We start from the raw sequence: 18,787 nt of genomic DNA, 5'->3' as shown, positions 1-18,787 counted from the left end.
TGCCCCTTTCCTGGAGAAAGCTAACAAAGGGAGGAGGGGAACATATTTCTGCTCACAACCAGGGTTTGGCCGAGGTGACCACACAGCTCCCTTCCCGGCTCTAGTAGCCTAAGCCCCTGACTCGAACTTCTTGGGAATAACAAAGTGATTTAAGGCCTGAAAGGAGATGAGCAATCCTCAAAACACAAAAAGTCCCGTAAGACAGGAAGCCTGCTGGTTCCTTATGCATAAACTAGACAGCAGAGGCAGCACTGGTTGATACAGAGTTTGCTTCTGCTGCTGAGTCTTCAAGAAGCTGCCGGGCTCCTCACCAGGTCCTTTTCTTCTTCTCACTGGCTGATGGATCCCAAAGGGCTCCTCTCCTTGAACTTCCTGCTGCTTCTCTCACTGGCTTTTGAACAGAGCTGCGGAACAGGTGAGTGTTCATGTGTTTGAGTCCCACGATTACTTGCCACAGAGGAGAGATTAACCCCATGGATGGAGAGAAGACGCAGGAGTTGGGGTCTGTGGTTCAGTTTCCTCTTTCTTAGGGACTGGCTCTGAGTTTCGCCTGCCTCTTTCAAAAAGGAAGGAACATTGTGAGTTCCTGGGCCCCTGGGTTCCAAGGCAGAGCGCCACCAATCCTTGTTTCCAAGGAAACCAGGAGCTCTGAGCCAAAGGCACTGGTCACGTTTTAGACCAGGCTCTCCAGGGTGAGAGGCTCTGGTCAGTTCTGGTTGAGTGGTTGGTTTTGCGTGGGTATCCTACTGGCAAAGACCTAGGCTACAGGACTGAGCTGGGGAGATGGAGCTCTGGGAGAAGATGATTCCTACACTTGTGTCCTGGACAAACCAGAAACATGATCCAAGAACAAGAAAGGGCTGTAGTAGGAAGAGAGGGTGGAAATGAAAGTCCCAGGCATTCAGCTGAGAACACGCAGCGGCCGCAGTGTGGTCATACTGGTGGCTACTTTCCTGGAAGGGAAGGGTTCAAGGCACCAAGAGAGGGAGAGGCCAGGATTTCTAGAGCCCAGAACTGGTTACAGTAAGTGGGAAATGCAAATGGGGAATCCTCAAGGTCAGGGCAGCTTCAGTGTAGGGCCAGCCACACAATAGAACATTCACATCTGGGCTCTGCTTTTGTTGTCTTTTTTGTCTTCTTCTGAAGGCAATCTGATGTTCTCTGTTTAGAAGTATCAGGGCTATGAAAAAGGTATTTGAGAAAGAAAAAACCAAGCAAGAAGTGGACTTTGGACTCACTGTGGAGTGGGGTGAGAATCTCTTTTCTGCTTAAATGCCTTGGGACTTTGGTTAGACTGTGGGAGGCAGCCTGGAGCAGAAGCAGCATTTGGGAAGGGGGGAAATCCTGAAGTTCTGGTGTTTTGCTCTTGGGGTTTTCAAGACCGCAAATCCATTATGGCCTTTTCCAGGAAAAGCCCAGAGATATGCTAGGGATGTTGGAGGGGCTGCACATGAGGTCTATCTTTTGCCAGACTCCCAGATGAAAAAGTCCTTCCTGGCCCCACTTTTCTTCAGAATCAGGCCAACCCATGGCTCTTGCTGCCAGATGTCTAGAAGAGGAATAATTAAATTCAGGACTCAGAAAGCCAAACTGAACCACTTTAAGCCATCACAGGGAGAGCCAAGTCTTCCTGGGTGCACCTTGTTTGTCACGCCCCCATTTTTGGACTACTTCTTAGTGACTATCAGGAGTGATGTGTTTAAACAGTGGGTTGGCCTTTGCCATTTCTGTTTGCTTGCCTCCTGGCCCATGGTGTTTCGGGAGTTGCTGAGAGCTGTTCCACTGAAGGCAAGGCTGAAGGCTCTGGAGGTCACGAGTCAGTGAGAAGCAGCCCAGTCTCATAGGGCCTGTCTACTCAAGCACCAGAGCAGCTTCCTTCCTTACATTCCATCTTCTCTGAAATACATACAAATTTTTTACAGTGTTTTTATTTTTAAATACACACCCTTTTGTGAAGCCCCAGTAAAACCCAGACAGAAATGCTTTGCAAATGGGACAGGTCAGCCATGACAGATTGACAGATTTACCCAACCAAGAAGCCCAATTCTTGTAAAATCAGTACCCTCTCCCCTCCTTATGTCTAGTGATCTCACTTTCCAGTTCCCAGTCAGAATTATAAAAATCAAAAAGTCCACATGTTCTTTCCCTCAATAAAGTGAATTTTCCATTTCCCCAATGGTATTATTTTTTAAATAGAATTTATATTTAGAGCAGTTTTGGGTTCACAGCAAAATTGAGGGGAAGGTACAGAGATGTGTCCCTACCCCCACACATGCATAGCCTTTCCTATTATTAACCCCCTCACAGTGGCACATTTGTTATAGTTGGTGAGTTTACCCCAATGGGATCTTTTATTCCTTCATGCAGGCCCTCCCCACCTACTTTACATGCATGGGGGAGAAGCAAGGAACAAGTAAATGTGTTCACTGGCCCATTTTATCCCAAGATGTAGATCTAGGCACTTCTATTTCTCAAAAGCTTTAATACTGTGATATAATGTCATCACCATTACTGTCTCCAGTGCTGGAATGGAAATCAGAACATCAGAGCTGTTTGGTTTTATCCATAGGTTGACCTTGGACAGTCTCATTCAGCAGCTACCTATTAAGGACACATAATGTGGCAGGCACTATGCGAAGTATGGGGGAAGCAAAATGAACAAGCACAGCCTCTGCCCAGCACCTGACACATTGTCTGGTATATGACAGCTTTTCCACAAATGTTCGTTGGATGAGTAATAATAATATGTACAGCATGCTTACTATATACCAGGCACTGTTCTAAGTGCTTTATGTGTATTATTCATTTAATTCTGATTCCAACCGTATAAGTTATGTGTTGATTATGATTACCATTATAATTTTATAAGAGAGCCACAGAATAGTTTAGCAGTTTTTCTGCTGGCACATAGCCTGATTCCAGAGGCCTCAACAAATAAAACTGGATGAGCTTATGTTTAGGGAAGGGGGGATGCTAAAATTTGCATCCAGATCCTAAGGTAAAAATTGGAATATGCTATCTATAACTGAAGCATGTAAGTTGATTTTAAGTGAGTTGAAATGAACTGAAGTATAGGAATTCTCAAAAGATGAGAGAAGTTGATAAAATCATAGAAGGAAATACAGGGCATATGGAAGTATTCGATCTGAAATTTGGAAAGTGAATAGAAACTTCTTTTCATCATGTAAGTTTTTATTTAATTTTTTGTTAATAATTTGTTGACTAGAAGAGTATCACGTACATCTATAAAACTTCAACAATACAAAAGGTATAGAATGGAGACAAATCTTCCTTCCACACCCCTCACTGGAGGCAAATACTGTTACCAGTTTCTTGCACATTCTTCCTAATATATATATCTTGTAGGTTGGTTTTTTATAGGACTTGAAAAGAGTACTCTAGATGAAGGCACAAATGCAGAGGTGAAGTATTGTGTGTTCAGAGGAAACAGTACATGGTCTGTTGTACTTGAAACCTAAGGTTCATAGCTAAGGCACTTCCATCTCCTCATCTGGCAAGTGGGGAGAAGGATCCCCATCATTTCCCTCCATATTATATCTCTTAAGGACATTATAAAGATGACATATTATGATTTTGGAGAAGGGAGAACTTGGACTCGGTTGTCATTTGTTCATTTATTCATTCATTTATCTCATTCAGTTGTTTCATTCTCTTGGGTAACAAGGATTTGTGGAGTTCCCACTATGTCACAAGTGAGTGTTAGGATTATAACAGTGAACACAATAGTCACAGTCTCTTTTCTTGGTAGCTTATAATTGAGTGAGTACAACAGGCACTGAACCAAAGTTAAAAGTGTGATGAGTGATACGGAGAGATGCAGAGTACACTGGAAGCACATGGCAGGGACACCTCATCTCAGCTGGGGGTCAGAGGCAGAGACCTGCAGGATGGAAGGCATTAGTCAGGCAAATGAAAGGCGGTAACAGGCTTTTAGATGGGAAATGGTAAGTGCAAATATGCTAAGATAGAAAAACACAGCAGCATCAAGGAATGGGAATAAGAGGACTGTTGGTGAGACTACACTTTAAAAAGCAGCCTAAGACCAAGTTATCTTTCCTTTCCTTGCTATAAGAACTGTGAGGCCTATAAGTCCTGACTCTTCTCCACCCAAAAGAAATGTTGTAGCCAGATGCTACAAGCACATATGAAAGATTGGGGGAGGTGGGGGTGCAGTGCTATCATTAGGTAGAATCCCATCTTGTGAAAGAGTTGGTTAAATGCTACTGATTTCAGGAAAATATCCATGGCCCATGTGAATCACTCTACTTTCTAAGTAGAATTACCCTGGAAGGAAAGTGAGTCGGTGTTAACAGCTTCAAATGTTCCCTCCGGGCCTTTTTAGTAAACAGGGGTGACTGAATCACAGACCCACTGGAAAACAGTCATCAGGCAGCAATGAGTTTCAGGAGCAGGGACACCACTTGAAGGGTTTTGTGAACCACTTTAAAGTCCTCACTTATTTTTCCACTCGTGCTTAGTTGGCAATGATTTCAAGTCCCCCAGCTATTCACACACGCTCAGTTGTTACATCATCATTCTTATGTGGTTGTGGTGTGTGAGGGGTCTCTTCCTAACCAAATTTTGATTCCACTCTCATGACTTAGTGTACACAAACCACTCAGCCTGTCTTTCTTATCTGCCCCCTCTTTTATTTTCCTCTTTCCCCTCCTATTTTCTTTCTTTTATTTTCTCGATTTTTTTTTTTTTTGCTACTCTCTCTCATCCTATATCTCTTTTCCCCCTCCCCACCAACAACGGTGCATGGGTATTGGGTTAGGTGGGGGAAAGGGCACATGGGAAACATATGGGAGGGGGAGCGTTATGATATGAGAGTGGAATCATTTCCATTTCTTTTTTTCTCCATATCAAAATTGGTCTAAAAAATTGACAGTATAATAATGATTCTTAATCTTGTTTTGAGCCTCAGACCCCTGTGAGAAGTTACATTTATTGATGTACTCCCAGAAAAATGTTCATATGCTTATCTAACAACTTTTTGTACACAATTTCAGGATGCTTGTGTACCATAGAACATTTCTACCTCCAAGTACGGTTCTAATTTTCTGCCATCCCTTTATATGTAGAAGTTTAAGTTCAGAGTGTAAGAGGTTACTCTCTTGGGTACTGTACCTACCATATTATCTGAACAGTTAGACATCCATTAACATGGCTGGAAGAAATTCCAACATGCTTCCCAAATTATCTTTGTAAAGACACCAACACCTGCAATCCTCGTCTAATCAACTAAGCAACAAAGAGAGCACTCTGTTTTTGGAGTTGGTATATTAGCTATATTTAAAAGAACAAATGCCTATATTGCCTTTCTCACTTTTCCATAATGATTATATCTCAACCACTCTCATCCTGATATTGGCCTATGTAGACTGCTTTTTTTTTCTGTAATCTCTGAATTCCTCTCACATGTTTCCCATGTGTTCTTTCCCCCACCTAACCCAATCTTTAGGCTGATATTAGGATATTATTTGGCTCCTTTACGGGACAGCATTAAGATTTCAGGGTATTTTGGTATCAAGAATATTTTGGCAAGTTTGCCCAATTTTCCAATAACCCATCTTAACCACAAGTTAATTGTGCTTTTCTAGGTGGTTGCATTACATAAGCAGACAGTTTTATTTTTCTCTTCTGACTTGCTTATCAACAAGAATAATCTATGCTCTCTCTGAGTCATGGGCTCCTTCTTTTATGAACATTAGCTATGGTTAAGTTCAGTTATTAAGTTCAGTTACATGTTGGGCAAAACTAAATAAGAGAGATTTTAGTCAGGAAGGCTTTCAAATATTGAACAGATATTCGTTAAAAGCCTACTATATGCCAACCACTCTTTTAGGTCCTAAGGACAAAATAGTGAACAAAATGAAATTCTTTCTCTTGAGGAGTTTGCATTCCAGTGGGGGAGACAAAAATAAAATAAGTGAATAACGATATAATATCAGACAGTGATAAGTACAACAATACAGGGAATGCTATTTTAGATAAAATGGTAAGAGCAAGTCTCACAGAGGAGAGATCAGTTTTTGAGCAGGAACCTAAAATAAAGTGAGGGAATGCCCTATCCAGATATGTAAAGAAAGAGATTTCCAGAGAGAGAGAGAAAGAAGAGGGAGGGAGAGAGGGATAGAGAGGGAGGGAGAGAGGAGAAGAAGGGAGAGAGAGAGGAATGGAGGAAAGGAGAGAATGAGAGAGAGAGAGAGAGAGAGAGAGAGAGAGAGAGAGAGAGAGAGAAGAAAAAATGGAGAGGGGGAGGGGGAGGGAGGGGAGAGAGAAGAAAGGAGGAAAGGAGAGGAAGGGAGGGAGGGAGGGAGGGAGAAAGAGGCAGAGACAAAGAGAAAGAGAACAGCAAATGTAAAAGCTCTGAATTAGGAATGTTTCTGATGTGTGAGGGAGCAGCCAGAGCCAATGTGGCCCTAGTGCAGAGAGCAGAGAGGGCCGGACTTGGAGGTACCCGGAACTGGGTTATTCAGAGTCTTTGAATCCAGAACAAGGACTATGGACTTTTATTTTATGGGTGCTAGAAAGGCATTTAAAAGAACAAATGCCTATATGGCCTTTCTCACTTTTCCATAACGATTATGTTTCAACCTGGAAGTTTAAAAGCAGGAGAAACAAAACCTGACAGTTTTGTGTAGCCAAACCCTGTCCATTGTATGGATACAAAAGATTAGTTGGAAGACGATGTCAGTGCCCAGGCCCATGATGATAGTGGTAGAAATGAACTAGGTCAAAGTGCTTGATGCCAGATGGATTTTAAAGCATAGTCAACAGAATTTGCTAATATACTGAATGTGGTATATGAGAAAAAAAGGAGTCAAGGATAATTCCAGTGTTTTGGCATGAGAATTTGGGGAAATTGTGATATTGTTTGCAGAAGGACTGACAGAATTAAGAGTTTATTTGCTAAGTTAGAGATGCCCTTTAGACCTCCAAATACTGAGGAGTACAGTAAAGGGTTTGGGTGGGAGATATATCTCTGTAAGCATTCCAGAAATACTTTAAACTACGCAACTGAATGAGTGTGGCTGGGAAAGAGAAGAGGTCTGAGTACTGGGTTCTTGGATGGTGCAATACCTATGAGGTCTTTAAGAGCAGAAGGTTCCAGTCAAGGAGACTGAGAAGGAGTCACCAATAAAATAGAAAGAAAACCAGAAGAGCATAGTGTTCCAGGATTCAAATAAAGACAGGGTTTCATAGAGGGAATGATGAACCATGTCAGGTGCTCCTGAGAAAGCAGGATGAGGGTGGAGAATTGACTTGGTATCATGGAATATACAGTGACCTTGACAAGAGTGGTTCCAGTAAGCAGTAAGGAAGAATACTTGTTCAGAGTGGGTACAAGGAAAGTGGGTCAGCTAATGGAGACAGAAAGTATAAACACACCTAAAAGAACTTTGTGATAAAGAAAACAGAGAAATGGGGAGTTGGCTGAGGATAGACCTGGGATCAGGGGGAGGGTTTTTAAAGTGAAGGAAATTACATGTTGGAAATAACACACAGCATATCATACCATAATAAAGCTGATGCAGCAAGGTGTGGGCAATTGCAGGAACAAAGCCTTGAAGTAGGTGAGTGCTCCATGAAGGAGGAGACTAGCCTTAAAAGGGAGCATAGATGATCCATCCAAATAAGTAAGCTGATTTGGTGGTGATAATTAATCGAAGTTCTCTTTTTGTTTCTTTTACTTCTTCAGTGAAATGAGAAGCAGGGTCATCAGCTGAGGTTGTGGGTTTGAAGAGAGAGGAGGTGTTAAATAGTCAGCAGTAGGGTCGCTTACTGGTGGTTTGAAAGGTTTTGGGGTGTTGTTTGTTGTTGTGTTGTTGTTGTTGCTGTTGTTGTTTTTTGGTTGTTATTCACTCAGCTTTTTTGAAAAATAAAAATAAAAATAATTTCTGACCCTCAACATTATTAACTATCTCACCGTTTTTTGGAGAACTAGGATTCCATAGTTTGAACACTGGGCTCAAAACCTAGCTGATTGCACATCCCTCAGACTTTTCTCTCACTGTCTGGAATCATGCTTCTGTAACCTTGGTCTCCTGGGCTCACTAGCTCAGCAGTTGCTCTCCATCTTTCATAGTATATAGTGGTAAGAAGTCCGGTCGAGGAATTAACAGACCTGGATTCTAGTCCAGTTACTAGTTATGTGACTTTAGGGAAGTCATTTAACTTCTCTACGCCTTAGGTGCCTTAACTGTATACCTGAGTTGATAATATTCCCTCCTAGATAAAAGAAATCCAGTGTCCTAGTCCATACAGCTCTATAATAAGTAACTTTAAGATTTCCATTGGGATATTTGAAATATTGAGAATACAGTAGGACCCTTGTGACAGTACTTATAGACCACTAAAGGCTGGCAAGCCCAGGGATGGCCCAAGAGGAAGAGGGAGAGCATCCAGTCTATCAAACAGGATGTGTTTCTCACAGGCCCCATAACAAGGAACTGTCTTCTTCCTTCCACAGGCAAGGGCTTGATGAATTGCCCAACGATCCTTGGGCAGTTGGGAAGCAGTGTGCTGCTGCCCCTGACATCTGAAGGGATAAGTGAGAGTACAAACAAGAGCATCCACATCACTGTCACAATGGCAAAATCTGCAGGAAGCAACCGCAATAATAAACTTGTGTCTCTTGATTTGCCAAAAGAAGGCTCTCTGCGCCACCTAGAAGATGGCTATAAATTTCATTTGGAAAACCTGAGCCTCGTGATCCTGGAAAGCAAGAAGAAAGATGAGGGCTGGTACCATATGGCCCTGGAGGAACAGGTTTCAATCCAGCACTTTTGCCTGCAGCTGAAGCTCTATGGTAATAATGGTGGCTTCCCCAGTCCGAAAGGGCCACAATGGACCCTTGCCTAAGAAGTTAGACCTCTCTCACAAGGAAAAGATGTTCAAAATTAAAAGCAACTTGAAATATCACCTAGTCCAGGGGAATTTAAACTGTGCTTCAGGGGGAATTTTAGAGGTCCACAAAACTTTTGTTCAAATTGCATGTTGGTGGTAGCTGATTAGTACTAGTCACCCCTACCCTCACTTCCCAAAGGAAAGGAGCCCAGCTGCCTGTGGGCCTGTGGGCTAGAAGGCTTGGAGCCCCAAGAGTCTCAATTTGCAAATAAGACTTTGTTCAGAAAAAAAGGGTGTTGTTGTTTTTTTTCTTTCTGATTTTTAAAAAGTTTGAATACCACTGATCAAGCCCCCACCTCCGTTTCATAGATGAGGACACTGAAAACCAAAGGAGTGATTTGCATGTGCTTCCACACATCTGTGTGTATGGTTTACTACACTAGGGGTCCTGGGAGAAGAAGAACTGAAACTCAGTCCACATACCACTCGTCAAGCCCATCCTCTTCCCTGGCATAGGACTGCATCTTCCTGGGGAAGAGGCACCTTTTTCTCATTTTAACAAAGGCTCTGGTTATTCAGTCACTTAGTTGCAGAACTTAAACTAGAACCTAGGTCCATCTGAATCCAAGGCCACTGCTTTAATGACCCTCTTCAACACGAGCCCTTCTTGAATGTACCCCATTTGTGTCTCTCAGGTCTAGAGGCTCTCTTAAATTCCCAGGGGTCCTGACCACCAGGTGGGCTGTCCTGCTTCTTCATAGTGGCTTCCTTATCTCTGAGGATGGAACAGGGAGCCCCACCCCCTCAGCATTTCTTTGAAATCCTCAGGTACTACAAGAGAGACAGCAATACCCTTCCCACTCTTCCCCTGCCCCTAGCATTCCCTTTCCTCCAAATAGTGTATGCAGAATTTCTATAGCCCTCTAGCAGGTACCAGAGATTCCTGATCACTCCAACAGTGGCCCTTGGCTCAAGGCTGCCAGGAGCATGGAGAATACACATCATGCACTTTCCAGAACAATTCACTGCCATTATGACACCTATTCACATTTTGTGATCAAATTCTTACCTTGGAAAAATATAGTCTCTGCAACGATAGTGTTTTTCTCAAGCCAAAGAAAAAGGCTAGATTTTTGCATCAGACAGACTCAGCTTGGCTGTTTAGAAGCTGAGTGAAATTATGTAAGATCTCCATTTCTCTGGGACTCAGTTTCCTCATCTATGAAATGGACATAATTATAACTAGGATTGTAATTGTTGAGAAAGTTTTTGAGAAGATTAAAGAACATGATGAATATAAAGTTCCAGCATTGTGCTTCCCTATAGTAGTTACTAAATAAATAAATCATTTCCCATTGCCTTGACTATTTCATAGCTTTAGAGTGAGATAGGTTAATAAGGCCTAAGGCTCTCTCTACTTCAGACACACTTAAAGCGCTGGACACACACACACACATTCACAATAGATGAAATCCCACCACTAAAGAGTCATATTTTTAGGTCTAGGAGGTAATATTTTAGTCAATGACAATTAAACCCCTTGGAGTATATCCTTGGGATATTCTTGGGATATACTCCAAGGACAGAATACAGGATTAGGGACCTAGATTAGGGACCCAGATTAGGGACACCAGAAAAGGTAAGGGAATCCCTAACAGTAGGAGAGAACTAAAAGACAATTTTTTCTTCTCTATTTATTTCAAGGTGGTCCAGGAAAGGAGTATGTGGGGAGAGAGGGATGGTGCAGAGCAGTAGATCCCCACTAGAAACAGATCCCACTGCAGACACAGCGGGAAGGGAAGTGCCATTAGGCTGCATTGTCTTCTAACAAAAAGTCAAGTCAGAATTCCAAAGGGTTCATTTCAGTGATGGCTCCCTTCCTCCCCCTCCTGACAGAGCAGATCTCCACTCCAGAAATTAAGGTGTTAAACTGGACCCAAGAGAATGGGAACTGCAGCTTGATGCTGAGCTGTATGGTAGAAAGGGGGGACCATGTGACTTACAACTGGAGTGAGAAGACAGGTACCAACCTGCTGAGCCCAGCCAACAGCTCTCACCTCCTGTACCTCACCCTCGGCCCTCAGCATGCCAACAATATCTACATCTGCACTGCGAGCAACCCCATCAGCAATCGCTCCAGGATCTTCAGCCCAGGGTCCAGATGCAAGTTGTATTCCTCAGGTGAGTGCCATGGTGGTGACTAGTGTGCCACATTAATGATATGGGCTCAGTCCCCACCTGGACAAGTTGCTCTGCTCCCATCGTTGTAGACTTCACCTTGGTAACAACACTTTACATTTTCTCTATAGTTTATAAAAACCTCCCATGTGCATTCAGGGAGTGCTCTCTGTGCATAATGACCAGGGTGACATTATTATACTAAGTTCACAGTTGAGGAAACCAATAAGAAATAATGGAGGCAAATCCAGAGCCCAGGTCTCCATGTTGTGATCTTCCTTTTCTCCTCCTGCCTTGGCTCCGGTCTGCAGGGATGGCTGGGTGAGCGAGTGCGGGTGGCAGATCCTAACTCCCATGTCCCTATTCCACTAATGGTGGAACAGTTCTACACCATCCATAACTATTTATTGACTACCCAGGCTGTAGGAGATTGGGGAAAGATATGACACATGCTTTCTGCTCTCTAGCAACATGTTGTAAACACAAGACATGAAATATTTGCTCAGCAATGAAAAGCAGGATATAATAAACGGCCACATTTTACAGAATGGACTGTGAATCCCATAGCAGGTCAGAAGACCCAGTCAGCTTTTTGTCTAAGGCCTGGACTGGGAAGTTTGGAAAAAATGATAAACAATATAGCACTTCATTATTGGCAAAGCACTTTCAACTACCTAATCTCTTTTGACCCTCACAATAACCTTACCAGATAAGTGTTATCATCACCCTCATTTTACAGATGAAGAACGTGAATCTCATGGCATTTAAGTACCCGCCTCAAGTTTCTTCACGTATAAATTGCAGACTCAGCACCTAAAACCTAGATCTTTGACTGCTTTTTCTCTAGAAAGGAAAGCATCATTATTCTGTTATCAAAAGGAATGGAGGGCTGATGAAGTATGCCCATCTAACCACTTGAGGCTGGAAACAAGATAGACCACTGACTCTTTTCACCAATAGATTTTGTGTCCATGCCTCAGGTAGGTTCAGGGACGGAAGGACCAGGGTGCTGGCCCTGCAAGGCATTACTTATGTGCTAACATTCTCTCTGCATCCACCAGGAGTCTGTCCATAATAGACTTGGTGTTTATATGAGGGATTTCCAGATGATCAAGGATGAGGGGACAGGGGAATCCAGCTAGGTTATGCCCTTCAGCCTAGCACCTCCAGTCAGAAACTCCCCTGAGATATTCCCAGAAGGACTGCTGGAAAACTCCAATCTGGTCTCCAGTGTGTAGCTGAGATTTCTTTGGTGAATCTAACCTGTGTTGTCTCCCCCAACCATTTATGGCAGAGTCAACCATCTGCCCACCTACTAATTGTATCTGGCTGCTTGCCTACCTTGCACACAAACTACATTCTGAGGCTACCCCCCATTTCAGAATTCCCTCCCTGCCCACAGTCATTCAGAACATACTGTCCAGGACCAAGAAAGCAGTGTTGTATAATTTAGAGTTTACAGAATGTGGTCCCCGAGGTCTAGATCCAGTGCTGTCCTTTTTACATACAAGGATAAGTCACTTAACCTAAGACTTAGGTTCTTCCTCTAAAATAATAACTGACAGATTTTCATTGTTTACTATGTGCGAGTTATGTGGCATCTCACTTACTCCTCACAGCAACAGAGTAGTATTAGTATCCTCACTTTACAGATGAGAAAATAACGATATAAAAAGGTCACACACAGAGCAAGTGACAGAGATTAGTTGTCTGATCCTGGAATCCTCATAGGTACTAGTGGAAGAGATAATACACTTAAAATACCTTATAAATCATAATAAAAATGCGTTGCTGCTTTTCTTGGGGCTGTGGAAGCAGTAGCATTTACCCCTGCACAGCCCTCTCTGGTTGTAGCAGCCCTCTTAGAGTGAAGGCAAGGCACCAGATATTTTACCCTGGTTATCTCAAAAAAGAGGGAGAACTCTCTTCATGCTTCTCAATGTAGTTTAACAAGAATTTATTTAGTACATTCCAAAGTCTTGGCAGGCCATAAAGTATACATTCAGGCACTTTGCTCAAGATACTCTAAAGTAACATGAAGATGCTCTTACCCATGTAAGCTAATTTAAGGATCAAGTATGCAGTAGAGTGAACCAGATTTACTGAATACGAGGAAGGCTCATGGGAGCTGTGGAGAGACAGGGAAAGTGTAAATATGGTGCTATGGGAAAAGCCCTTTCAGGTTCTCAGCTCGGTCATTGCAAACTACCCAGCACGGGGCAGCCATTTCACATTCTTGGGGCTCTGTTTTATCATCTGTAAAATGAAAAGGGTGAGCTACTGAAGTTGTTTCCAGAGTCGATATTCTATGATTCAGCTGGCATGTACATTAATAAGAAATGGTAATGAGGGGTTACCTAGGTGAAGGTGTATTTGTGTTGCTAGGGCTGTTGTAACAAAGTACCACAAGCTGGTGATTTAAACAATAAAAATGTATTGTCTCACAATTCTAGAGGCTGGAAGTTCACAATTAAGTTACTGACAGATCTGGTTCCTCCTCAGGGCTGGGAGGAAGAATGTGTTGCAGAATTCTTTCCTTGGCTTGTAGATAGCTGTCTTCTTATATATCTTTACATTGTCTTCCCTCCATGCATATCTCTGTCCTAATTTCTCCTTCTTATAAGGACACCAGTCATATTGGATTGGGTCCCACCTATAATTAGTTTTCTAGGGCTGCTATTACAAAGTACCACAGACGGGGGTGTGGGGCTTAAACAACAGAAATTTATTTTCTCACGATTCTGGAAACTAGAAGTCCAAGATCAAGGTGTTGGCAAGGTTGTTTTTTTTTCTGAGGCCCTTCTCCTTGGCTTCTAGATGGCTGCCTTCTTGCTGTGCCTTTACCTGGTCTTTCCTCTGTGCATGCACATTCCTGGTGTCTCTTTGTGTGTCCAGATTGTCTCTTATTATAAGAACACCAGTAAGATTAGATTTGAGCCTACCCTAATGGCTTCATTTGAATTTAATCACCTCTTTTAAGACCCTATATGCAAATATAGTCATATTCTGATGTACTAGGGGTTAGGATTTCAACATATGAATTTTGGGGAACACAGTTCAGTCCATAACACCACCCTAATGACCTCATTTTAACTTGATTACTTATGTAAAGATATTGTCTCCAAATAAGTTCTCATTCTAAGGACTTCAACATATGAACTTTTGGGGGAAACATGATTCAACCTATAGCACAAGTAGAGATCCCTTCCTCTGCCTCCAGGGATGGGGAAACACAGCATGTCAAAACCAGATCACACAGCTTGTTTGTGGTATGCTGTTTCCAATATGCCAGGTTGCCTAACTACTGAACAGAGTTTTATTAATTCATTGATTTGTGTTTGCAAATAAATAATACTAATGCTTAGTTTGCCAAAACATTTATTGAGATTCAACTATGTTCCAACATTGTGCTAGCATGAATAACACAGAACTATAAATGGTTCAACTGAAAGGAAATGCCCCTGGAAACTCATCTTGAAAAGAGGACCCCTTTCAGTAGACTGGCAAAAAGCTGGCTCAGCAAGTCTGGGATAGCTCAGTGAAAGAAAAAGCTGATACCTGCCAGTGAGTTCTTGAGGCTCTCCCTCTCTACCAAGGCCATTTTTTCAAGTGGGGAGATCCCATTGTTGCAGAGTCACCTAGATGTTTCATGCACAGGGGCAGGTCCCTCTCCATGTCACTCCCAATCCAGCAAGCATGACGACAATGATGGAAGGATGGAACCTGGGCACCTTTCATGGACCAGAGCCTTGTCACAGTGGCTACACCTGCTAGAAGGGAAGCTGAGAAAGGCAGTCCTTAGCTGGGCAGGCACATAACTGAAAAAGACTTGTCCATGGAGGAATGGGGTAAATGGCCCTGGCAGCACAACTGGCAGCTTCTGCAACGCAATGCTGGGTGGGATAGGCAGGTGGAAGGGATTTTTCTAGAAGCTATGAACTCTGTAAAAAACATTTACTCTGATAGTCCCAGATCTTCAATTAGTACATGGTTTGTAAGCATCCTTCCCCCACCCCCAATTCTGAGTGGAAACCGCCACCAACAAGAAGGTACCTCTTGCAGATGGTTGACTTCTTCAAGTAGATGTACATCATGCGGGCAGTCTTGCTGACAGAACCACATGAAAGGCAGGAAAGAGATCTGGCATTCTCAGACCGTTACATTAGCATCTCAGTATCTCCTGGGGCAAAATACATTTGTTTCTCAGATTCTTTTTTGTTTTCTTCTTTATCTCCCTTAAACATTAAGGTTTGGGGACTGGAGGAGAGAAAGGAGCTTTTGTGTTTCTGTGGCAGCAGACCTTCAGAGACTGAAAAAAGGCCCTCCAGCATTTTCTCGGAGGCATGGCAACATGCCATGTTATTATGTTTAAACCACAGCCAATAGAGTAGAGGATCAAAAGGTGGAGACTCATGCAGTACTCTTCATAAGTACTTCATGGCACAGGAGTTCTCAATCAGCCTGCTCAACTCTCTCTAAAAAGCTGGCGGGGCTGGGGGATTGTACCAAACTTGTTTAAGAATGTTCAAATAGGGTTTCTTTGTGAATGAGGAATGAAGCTGGTAGACCCTAGAACAACAGAACGACTTCAGTCTGAACTCTGAGCATCGACATTCTGAGAGACCTCTATTTCTGAACCAAAAGAGGAACAGCTGGAGTTCCTGCCACAGGAAATGGTGGTCTGAAAATGGGAAAACAGGTGGTGCTGACAGCACAGACACACACTTTCCTCCTGGTTCCATGTTGTTATTATAAAGCATATCCCAAGTAGGTCATTTCTCATTCCCTTCTACTCCTGCCCTGGTGAAGGTGACACTGCATTCCTTCTGAGACCTTCTTACGAGTATATTTAGTACTCAGATAATTTTTAGCAAAAATGTACATAACAGTCTCTCCCAACCTCATTCTATGGCCTCTAATTTAACTAGTTCATCATGTATATATTGAGTGCCTCTCTGCATTACATTGTATCAGACGGAATGGGGAATGCAAATAAAGCATAAGGTACAGAGTCAATTTTCCAGGAATTTACAATCTAGGTGAGACTTTTATACCTTATTAGATAGAAAAATATTATCACATTAAAGAAAATGCTACTAGAATTCCCCTTTGGAAGAGAACCGTGTTTGTTTAGTATAATAACTTAATAAATGCTAAAGGGAAAAAGGTGAGATTCACCCCCAAGAATCTGGCAGTGGGTTAGATTGTTCTGTATGAGACAGGGGGAAGACATTACTGATGTAGATATAGGAAGAGAAAGAAAAGGTCTGAGCCTCTCTGGTGGTGGAAAGCTGCTTGGTTCATGATGGACTCTACTCCTTGTGACCCTTCAAATCTACAGTAGAGGATTCAAACCCACAAGATTCTTAGCGTAGGTTTTAGGTTTTGGTGTTGGTTTTGAGGTATGTGTGTTTGTCATGCAGGGTCTCTGGTCCCTCTCCCCTGTGTACATAAGAACGCAGGATATGGCTAGGCCAACAAGGAACACCCACGGAGCCATAGGTAGGGAAGTCGTAACCACTATAGTCTCACTGGAGGCTGGGTTTACACGACGTGCGACCTGCTGTCCGCTTTGGGGCCAACTGACCAACTCTCCTCAATTCTCCTTCACTCTCATCCACTCTCCTCAGCTCCCCTCCATGGCCGCAGCAGTTATATCAGTGGCCAATGGTTCAATGGTTACAGCTGACGGCCAACCAGCCACAGCTGACGGCCATCTACTACCCGAGCCAGCACCTCTCCACATAAGGCTGAGAGCCTGGAAACTGCTCTCTGGGGCTCTGTCCCCACACTCCACCCCTACAGGGTCTCGCCTCATAATCTATGCGACAAGCGTCTTCCGCGAGGGTTCCTGTGCCATATTAGCCTATTGACACCTACAGACGAAAAGAAACAGTAGTCTTAGGAACCAACAATGGCAAATCCCTTCCATCTGGGAGGATACACGCTAGCTTTTTGTCCTGGGAAAGGAGGGTCGTTGCCACTGGCACCTTTCCCGGTTTGTGGTACCAGACCTTTATGGCAGTGCTTGGGGTCCCTTGCATAGTTTCAACATGTAACAGAACAGGGGACCCCATAATAGGCCATAGTGAGAGCACATAGGTTCCCTGCAAAATCATCCCGGTATCCGGACCTCCGTATACTACAGTCACTTGCGGTGGCCACTCAGCCACCACCCCTGGCGTCACTTACAAATCATGAGTCAAACCAGCCCCCATGGGGCTATCAGGCCCAACCATCGACAGTGAGGGCTTTTGACCTGCCAGGGCCAAGTCCATTGCTGCCATTCCCCTGCTTTCAAGCATGTGGGTGCTGGCAGCAAAATGTTTCCATTTCTGCCGTAGCCTGGCTTTAACAGAGTCTCACTGGTGGTAACTTGTAATTGAATGGGAGCGGCCGTTCGATGTAGCAGAGCTTCTACTGGTGCAGGCCCTCCCTTCCGTGGTCTCTCATTCAGGACTCTCAGGAAGTCCCATAGACGCGAGGCCCAGTCACGCATCGCGGGAGGGTGTTTTGACACCCGGAGACCTTGCTTCAAAAGGCCATTAGAGCGTTCAATCATGCCAGCTGCTTGTGGGTTATATGGAGCATGAAACAACCATTGCACATCCATCCTGGCAGCCCAGCTCTGCACTTCTTGCCCGGTAAAATGGGTACCCCTGTCACTTTCAATGACTTGGGTGCGCCCATAGAGGGCGCACAGCCAAGTAAGAGCGACCACTGTATGCCGCTCATCCACAGCTGGACACGGCCAAGCAAACATCAACCCCATAGCAGTGTCCACTGCTGTGAATGCGTACATCGCATTGCGGGCCTTAGGCAGGGGTCCAATATAATCCACTTGCCAGCAAGTGAGGGGCACCCTCCCTCGCGTAATCTGCTGTGTCTCACAGGGGAGCCTCCGCCTTTGGGGGTTGTCCTGGGCACAGATGGCACAGTCATAGCAGGCATCTGATATCTCCTGCCATTTCAAAGGCAGACCCCAGCGTCTGCTCACCTGCTACATGGTTCGGCTTCCAGCGTGCTGCAATTTCCTATGCAGCCAATGGGCCACATCAGTGGCAGGAGCCCATTCTAACCATCGGACCCGTGCTAGGGCATCTGCTTCATCATTACCTGGGACACTAAAGGAGAGTGACCTGTGACATGCATTAGGGTTACCTCTTTTCTCTGCTCTAGGTCCCAGAGGTCCTGCCACATGGCTTGACCCTACAGTGGATGGTGTCCTACCAACCAGTTTTGGTGTTTCCATGTAGGGAGCCACAAAGTTAGACCCCGGAACACTGCGCAGCTGTCAGTACAAATAACTAGGGGCCCGGGTTCGTGGCTGATTACCATCCACACAGCCCGTAATTCAGCCCACTGCCTACTATGGCCCGTCCCAGTATCAAACCAAATGGTGTCTGTTTTGGGCTGCACACCAATAGCTGTCCAAACAGCTGCAGCTCCTCGGCTAGAACCATTGGTAAACCAGGCATCCTTAGGTACTGGGGACTGTCCTTCTTTGTAGGGCAAGGGCTCCAAGTCCTCCCCTCTAGGCAGAGTGCTTGGCTCAGCCTGGGCTACAAGCTCCACAGGCCCCAGGACCTGTTGTAGCTCTGTGCTCAAAGGGCTTGAACTAAGGGTGCTACGTTGCTCTAATAGGCACCCTACTTGGCGAGGGTGGTGGTCTGTGCCACCCCCGTTATGGGTCCCTGGGTCCACATACGGACCCACCCCTGAACAGGATAGGTTG

At 44.1% G+C, this 18,787-nt stretch overlaps 1 protein-coding gene across 1 annotated transcript in view; it reads left to right on the top strand.

The window, feature by feature from the left end:
* Positions 1–263: 263 nt before the first annotated feature.
* The window catches only part of SLAMF1 (signaling lymphocytic activation molecule family member 1), a 48,120-nt gene continuing 29,596 nt past the window's right edge, over positions 264–18,787 (top strand). Inside the window, exons 1-3 of the mRNA XM_081026350.1 lie at positions 264–415; positions 8,498–8,836; positions 10,771–11,055. Of these exons, the coding sequence (XP_080882476.1) occupies positions 340–415; positions 8,498–8,836; positions 10,771–11,055 (700 nt within the window). The 5' untranslated portion in view covers positions 264–339. The remainder of the gene's footprint in view (positions 416–8,497; positions 8,837–10,770; positions 11,056–18,787) is intronic.

The sequence above is a fragment of the Rhinolophus hipposideros genome (assembly GCF_964194185.1).
Source record: "Rhinolophus hipposideros genome assembly, chromosome: 19".
Classification (NCBI taxonomy): Eukaryota; Metazoa; Chordata; class Mammalia; order Chiroptera; family Rhinolophidae; genus Rhinolophus; species Rhinolophus hipposideros.
This window is presented reverse-complemented; position numbering and strand designations above follow the sequence as displayed.